The sequence below is a fragment of the Notothenia coriiceps genome, unplaced genomic scaffold, assembly GCF_000735185.1.
Source record: "Notothenia coriiceps isolate Sejong01 unplaced genomic scaffold, NC01 NC01_scaffold00015782, whole genome shotgun sequence".
In the NCBI taxonomy this organism is placed as follows: Eukaryota; Metazoa; Chordata; class Actinopteri; order Perciformes; family Nototheniidae; genus Notothenia; species Notothenia coriiceps.
In genome coordinates this window covers 257,678-265,403 of record NW_011348483.1, presented here as the reverse complement: position 1 = coordinate 265,403, position 7,726 = coordinate 257,678, and the positions used below count along the sequence as shown (strand labels likewise).

The following is a 7,726-nucleotide window of genomic DNA, read 5'->3' as shown; positions in this document are numbered from 1 at the left end:
ACATTAGCTTCTTGGACAAGTCTTTCTGCCCCTCTGTCAGGTAGTTGAGAATTTGTTTGTCCAAAGCACTAGCAGACATGGACATGGCAGACTACAGCGAGGCTCTGGACCCAGCCTACACCACGCTGGAGTTCGAAAACATGCAAGTGCTCCCCTTGGGCGCAGGTGAGTCACACATATGCAACCCTGGCGTTGAACTTTGAAACTTTTACTGATTTAAAACTTTGGTCAGGAGAGGACTGGCGTTAGGTGATAAAAAGGGGTCATCTGTCCATCTGGGGACGATCCAGAGCAGTGGTCTTCTTGTTATTTGTTTTATTACCTGGAAAGTCAAACATTAAGGGACTTTGATTTACGAGAATCTGCTTTATTCTCAATACACTCCGTCCATTTGGTCTGAAGCATGTTGGAGCTTGTGGAGATTTGAGACTGGATTTGATATTCATCCTCTGATGAAGCAGAGTCTCATGATCTCCTGTTACAAACGGTCTGTTCCCACAGAGGTGAAAGTGAAGAACACCAACTTATTTTAATATGCAGTCTCCCATGAAGTCTGGCTGTGATCCTGACTTCAATTCCCACAAAAGGGAAGGACATTACTTACCACCCCTTTTCCTCCTCAGTTACATGTTTCTATATTTCGTGATTCATCCTGACATCTTTCATCTATACCATGACAGACTCTATGGTTGATTGATTGTCTGGGGAAAAAAACTGTCTCCGGTGATTGCCTTTTTTTTTTTTTAAAGAGGCAATCAAGCCGACATCAATTACGCTCTGTTGACTCTGTGTGAGCCACTCAGGCAGGTCACAGATCCTCGTGAAGGCTGGTTTTTAATCAGGCTGATCAATGTATTCACTATGAGTCGTTCACACCTTCTGAAATCTGTCAATCAGAAACATGTGCCATCCAAATAAGCTTTTTGACACACACTTTTCCTCTGGTTTTGGTGTTAAAACTGACCTTTTGAGACACGTATTCTCCCTCTCTTAGACTCCTCTCCGACTGAAAGTGCCACCATGAACTCTAGCGGACACCTGGGGGTGGGCAGCCTGTGTGCCATCTGTGGAGACCGAGCCACGGGCAAACACTACGGGGCCTCCAGCTGCGACGGCTGCAAGGGCTTCTTCAGACGCAGCGTCCGCAAAAACCACATGTACTCCTGCAGGTGAGGACAGACCTGAGTTTATTTGACTGTGACTGAAGCAAAGCGTTGCACATGAAGCCCTGCCATACTGATGTGTTTGTGTGATTGAAAGAGAAATTAAATCATTAACAAGTTGTGTCAGTAAATTGGCTTTAAATAGTGCAAGAAAAAGAAGCCTATGTCTTCTTGGGCTGCAACTTATCTACAGATGATTATCTTGACTTTTCAAATCATCTTTTTGCTTTAAAATGTCAGAAAATAGTGCCAGTTATAATTTTCAAAAATGCAAATTGGTGTCCTCAAAAGTTTGACCAATGGTCTTAAATCCAAAGATTTTCAGTTCACTATGAAGAAAATAATGAAATCATCACATTTTACAGTCTTAAACCTGCCATTTTTAAAGCATTTTTTGCTTAAAAGACAACTCTTTCATCATCAAAATTGTCCCCAATTAATTTCCTGTCCAGCTTTTATCGATTTTTTTTTTTGCAGCTGAAATTGCTTCACTCCTCCGTGTTCTTTTTTGATTCTTTGACAGCACAAACAAACCTATTCCACTTAATTTCCAGGTTCAACAGACAATGCATCGTGGACAAAGACAAGCGAAATCAATGCAGATACTGCAGACTGAAGAAATGCTTCAGAGCCGGCATGAAGAAAGAAGGTAGGAGCCTTTTTTCATGTTTTCAAAGCAGGCTGACTGAATCTATAAAACTCAATCTGTGTTTTGGTGACAAACACAGAAGCAGAGAATTTCCCATTAAATCAGCAAATCAGTGCTGAGTGTGTGTGAGCTGTCCCCGCTGAATTGACGTGACTCGTCTGAGTGTGTTGCAATCGAGTAGTACTTTGTTAATGTTCACTCGATGGAGAGCCAGAGTCTCTAACCAGTTTATGCTGAGCAAACATTTCCGGGCAATAATAGCCATATACTGATAAACATGACAACCTTGGAAGACCTATTTTTCTTCTAAATGACTCTGCGTTCCTGCACAGATATGGAGATGTCATGCATTATTTTTCGCAACATAGCAATGATACTATAAATCAGTGTGTGTTTCAGCTGTGCAGAATGAAAGAGACAGAATCAGCACCAGGAGATCCAGCTATGAAGACAGCAGTTTACCATCCATCAATGCACTCATCCAGGCAGACGTACTGTCAAGACAGGTAAGACTAAATCATGTGTGGGAATCACATCCAACTGGGTTTTATCAACTGCAACAAGGCATCCAATGACTCCACATCTGTGTATCTAGATCACCTCCCCTGCTCCTATACTGAACGGCGACATAAGGACCAAAAAGATTGCCACCATCACAGACGTGTGTGAGTCCATGAAGCAGCAGCTGCTGGTGCTGGTGGAGTGGGCCAAATACATCCCAGCCTTCTGTGACCTGCCCCTGGATGACCAGGTAAGACACACACACACACACACACACACACACACACACACACACACACACACACACACACACACACACACAGTACAGTTGTTTAGACACTGGTCACTCATCAACCAGTCAAAAACCATAGTGTGGCTGACTCAGAGGATATGCACTTCCCAAATAAATAAAATGGAGTAGAAACAAAGCAAATGCATTAAAAAGCAAGTCTCTTAAAAGTTTCAAATCTCAAACTCTAAAACCAGTTAATGTATTTAATCCTGATTTAGAATATGATGAGCTGGTTTTAAATATATTTCCCTCCTCGGAAAATGAAGTGCTGAATCATTAACAGTGAGATCACCGGGCCTTAGTAACTGATTTGCTGATGTTCTATCAGTGAAGGAGCCGGTGTCTTCTGCCACGGTTTAAAATGTCTTCTTTTGTCAATCCAAAACTCAAAGACATTCACTTGAGTGTGATATACAGTAAGAGAAATCCCTCTACTTGAGAGGCTAAAAACAGCATTTTCTGCCGTCATGGCATGAAGATTACATTTACGTTTGATCAATTACAAAATAGTTGGCGATTATATTCTGTCAATTGGCTAGTCGGCTATTTGTTGCAGCTTTAATACAGTACATACAACTATTTAAAACATGCAGAGAATTGTAAGGAAATGAATGAACTGTGTTTCAGGTGGCGTTGCTGCGAGCTCATGCTGGAGAACACCTCCTGCTCGGCGCTGCAAAGAGGTCCATGCTTTACAAAGACATCCTCCTATTAGGTAAGACTGACACTTTAAGGAGTACTTTACCACACTCGTATTGCCCAATTCTGTTACAAAAAGCATTCTCTTATGATGGACCAAACAAGAAATGCGATGCTCCTGCAGGAAATGACCACATCATTCCCAGAAACTGCCCGGAGCTGGAGGTGGGCCGGGTAGCTGTGAGGATCCTGGACGAGCTGGTGCTTCCCTTCCAGGAGCTTCAGATAGACGACAATGAATACGCCTGCCTTAAAGCCATAGTTTTCTTTGACCCAGGTACGGCTACTCACTTTTATTTGGATTTTCTTAGCCACTTTTCAATCTCCAACATGTTCCAACTCGTTAACACACTTCTCTTTGTAAACCCCTCTGCTGTTTATTCGCCCACAGACGCTAAAGGTCTGAGTGACCCTGGAAAGATCAAGCGGATGCGATACCAGGTGCAGGTCAGCCTGGAGGACTACATCAACGACCGGCAGTACGACTCGCGGGGACGCTTCGGGGAGCTGCTCCTGCTGCTGCCCACGCTACAGAGCATCACCTGGCAGATGATCGAACAGATCCAGTTCGTCAAACTCTTCGGCATGGCCAAGATCGACAACCTGCTGCAGGAAATGCTTCTTGGAGGTGAGCTCTTTTACATCATGTGTAACCAAGACGACTGTGGCTTTCTTTATATATGCTGCAGTAAATTAAGACTGACAGTTTGTTTGTTTGTTTTGTCGCCAAGGTTCTGCAAACGAAGCTCCACACGCACCTCACTCTCTGCACCCTCACCTGGTTCAGGAGCATCTCGGCACCAATGTTATAGTGACCAGCAACATCCCATCAGCGATCCATAACGGTCAAATCTGTAAGCAGAAATATGAAGTAAACTGTTGTGGCCTTTAAGATTCATGCTTCAGCTGCTTCCAATGCGCTTTACTGCTCGAAAACAGACTCTTTGTGAGTTTAATCAGTGAAATCAGGAAGATTAATCTAAGTGAACTCAAAATCAATCATGTCTGAATGAACACAGACGGTTGAATCTCTGAGCTACATGTGCTGCCTGGTCGGGTAGCTGGAAGGACAACAGGCTTGGCAGAATAATCCTCTACATTCTTCATGGAAACTAATCTGGCTTATTTGGTCAAAGAGAACTTCTGTTATTCTTTCTAAACATGTTTAATGCTCTGAGAAATTTCGCAAAAGTGCTTACTTCTTTATCTGTGTTGCACCCAAATCATGTTCTCCCACAGAATGGGAAATATACCCCTGCTTATGCGGCAGTTTTCTCCCTCTAAATCACTACTGTTTCTTTCTGTGTTCCACTTTTTCAGCCACTCCTGGAAGCCCAATCCCGTCTCCACCTACTGCCTCCAGCTCTGAACATTATAAACTGCCTCAAGGGGTCATAGCCACCGTGCCCAAGCAGCCGACCTCCATCCCTCAGCCTACTATTACAAAGCAGGAGGCCATCTAACAGTCCTCTGAACCCTTATTCCTTCAGTTTTTTTATTGTCTTAAACCAGGGTTTTTATATGTAACTTCATACATAATCAGCATCGAAGCTGTTAACCTGTCTGAAACAATAAAGTTGCTTTATATGTAGAATGAAATTGCAAATATGTCCCTTGAAGATTGCTGTTTGTCTTCAGGGATGTATTTGTTCTCACATGCAGCTGCAGTTAAGCTCAGTGAGCGCCAAACAAAACTCAAGGCATCAAAAATATCCTGTTCTGTAAGGTCGATACATAAAAAGACGTCCATTGTTGTAAATATGTAGTTTATTATTGGGTAACATCACTTCCTTCAGCATGGCCTCAGTGTGTGCAGTAAGGCTCATGTTAGACGTGATGTCAGTATTTGATGAATGTTACAGCAGGCCTTACATTGTTGTGTATGTAGTGTTGCACAGTATTTTATTTTATGCTCATTAGTGCTAAAAGTGTGTCAACTCGTTGTCAGGAACTTAGCAATTCTTCATTGTATCAAAGCTAAATGAAATCACTTGAACGACCTCATCTTTTATGTAACAGGATTAAAATACATTTGGTTTGTTTTATTTACTGGAAAATACATTTAAACAGTAGAACATGTAAGGTAGAAATAGTGAACTCTATGGTGCCACTTTGTAAAAGTCACAGGCAGCCACACTAAAGAAGTTTCCCAATAATATGTTGTAATGGTTTTGGAAAATATATATTATATTTTTTGTTTAGTGCCTTGTGATGGTATTAAACTGTGCCTCATAACCTGTACTGCCTTACACACATAGCATTGTTTCGCCTTACAATGTGAAGATGAATTAATAAATCTCAAGGTCTATTTTTACATTGCATTTTGTACATTTCTTTATATTATCAATGTTTGTAAAGGGGATAAAACATATTCTGACAACTTAATACAGATATATGACACGTTGGAAAAACAATAGTCCAACGTGGCAGTGGTAATTCACTGATAGCCTCAGGTTGCTTCAGACTGATAAAGTGCCATAAAGTCATTAAAGATGCTGTAGCAGTGATTCAAAAAGAGGGAGGGGGGTACTAAGATATATCTATATTCCAGTTGAATAAGTGTAATATATTATCAATTATTAATGATTAGTTCGTAGTTAATATCAACGTGTTGCATTTAGCATAGCTTACATTGACACAACACAAAAAGTGTAAGACTTAAGAATCAGAGTCACCATTAAAAGATATCAGAGATAGTATTTTTCTTTGCAAAACACATTTGAATACAGTAGTTAGATGTAGTATTTTTAAGAATTCATTTTGTAATTTTAAGTAGAAAGCATACCTGGCAGATCTTGAGACGTGATAGTGATAAATGCTGTGCAATATGAAGGCAAACTCTGCCATCTAGCGTAATAAAGTGTAGCCTACTTGAGCCATGTGATCCACAGGGCATGTCAGCAGGCGGTTTTCATGTCATCATAAAATTAATTTACTAGAAAAAAATGGTCAAAAACAGATGTAACAATCTGCAGGAAGAACAACTTCTTTAAATGCCATCTCGCAATGTGCAATTAATGTAGTCCTTAGATTTTAACCAGGTGTCAGTAGGCTACTTTAATGATGGTAATGAGCAACATGTGATGTCCAAAGGCACTGACGCCAATAAATATAACAGTTGAATGTAGTGTTTGTTTTAGCAAGTGAAATCTTCCCACGTCAGTTTCATTTGTTAAATTACCAAACCAAGAGGCTTATAACACCCACTACACAGGGACAATAAAATGTGCACGACGATGTACTTTTTCCCAAGTTTTTAGTGGCTAGTTTCCAATGGGCTCTTGAATGCAATGTCATCAAAAACAACAGACGTAAAACCATGCGTAAATCTGGAACGCCCTGCGTCATCAGCCAATCACATGGTTGATTGTGGACCAATGAGACAGCACCATACCTCTACCCGGAAAAAGGATTTTCCTGACAGGTCGGTAGTGATTTTTGTTTTTTTTCTGGTCGCAGCGTCTCTGTGATGCATTTTTATCTCTTGCCAATGGATGCTCATAAAAGCCAACTATGTGTGTCCTAGTCGTTTAATGTTTAACGCATCTCCGGGTTGGTATTCAGTCCTTATTCTGACTTTAGTTGTGTCGCATCGGTTCTGCTCAGGATGCGGTTGTTTTAGCTAGTCTGTGTCAATGCTATACACAAACATGTAGAGATGCATGCTTTCCTTACCTTTCTGAGGTATCAAGAGACGTATAATTTCTAATATATGTGTTCTCCAGTTAAGGCGAAGTGATATCAAATGATGTTAACTATGCATGCAACAGTGGAGGATGTGTTCATATCCTTTACTGAAGTAGCCTACTACTAATAACTCACTGTGTACTGTACTCCATTACAATTCAAAGTCATGCATTAGAAACCATACCCATTACTGCCCAAATGCTATGATGAATATGATATGGCAAAAATCCACAGCACTTGTTGTGATTGGTCTAAAGACAGATATGATTTGGGCAGGTAACAGGAATTTAAATATTTTAGTTACACAAACGTACTGGTTGCACACTGAAATAGTCCCTGTCAGTGTTTACTAATATATACGTTTTTGTATTAATATTACTGCTTTATTAATATGTATTTTTCATGTTACTGCTGTAGCTGTTGAAGAGTGTGTTTATTTTAACTTTTGTTAACATTGTTGGTAGTTTGATCTAAAACAATGCATCATATCCTCATCCTATTTTTGTCGCTGTTCTGTGAGAACCATATTTTCCTTAATACTCAACTCTTCATCCTTCTAATGAGTCTTTCTTTAACTATTTTCATAGCCTCTGTGTTCCTCTCTCATATACAGTATGTCTCTGTCCAATTAGCTTCACCCAGTCAGCCCATGGCCGATCAGCATGAGTCCATCGATCTCACGTCTCCTCCCGTGGACTCGTCAGCAACTGCAGGCTGCCAACGGCGACCACCAGG

The 7,726-nt window shown here is 40.8% G+C and overlaps 1 protein-coding gene across 2 annotated transcripts; it reads left to right on the top strand.

Moving 5' to 3' along the window:
* The first annotated feature begins 6 nt into the window (after window positions 1-6).
* Window positions 7-5,616, top strand: hnf4a (hepatocyte nuclear factor 4, alpha). 2 transcript variants are annotated; one of them, XM_010775487.1, is made up of 10 exons: window positions 7-165; window positions 995-1,169; window positions 1,718-1,812; window positions 2,212-2,318; window positions 2,408-2,563; window positions 3,233-3,320; window positions 3,429-3,581; window positions 3,696-3,932; window positions 4,036-4,158; window positions 4,625-5,616. In XM_010775487.1, the coding sequence occupies exons 1-10, from the start codon at window positions 78-80 to the stop codon at window positions 4,765-4,767; spliced, it is 1,365 nt and encodes a 454-aa protein (XP_010773789.1). In that variant the 5' UTR covers window positions 7-77; the 3' UTR covers window positions 4,768-5,616. The 2 variants fall into 2 exon arrangements, with proteins under 2 accessions (XP_010773789.1, XP_010773788.1); XM_010775486.1 differs by having other exon boundaries at window positions 2,200-2,318.
* The last annotated feature ends 2,110 nt before the right edge of the window (window positions 5,617-7,726 follow it).

Coding starts and splice junctions, on each gene's coding strand:
- hnf4a (XM_010775486.1), top strand. CDS start 78: ATGGACATGGCAGACTACAGCGAGGCTCTGGACCCAGCCTACACCACG. Junction 1,813..2,199: donor AGCCGGCATGAAGAAAGAAG/GTAGGAGCCTTT, acceptor ACTATAAATCAG/TGTGTGTTTCAGCTGTGCAG. Junction 3,933..4,035: donor GCAGGAAATGCTTCTTGGAG/GTGAGCTCTTTT, acceptor TTTGTCGCCAAG/GTTCTGCAAACGAAGCTCCA.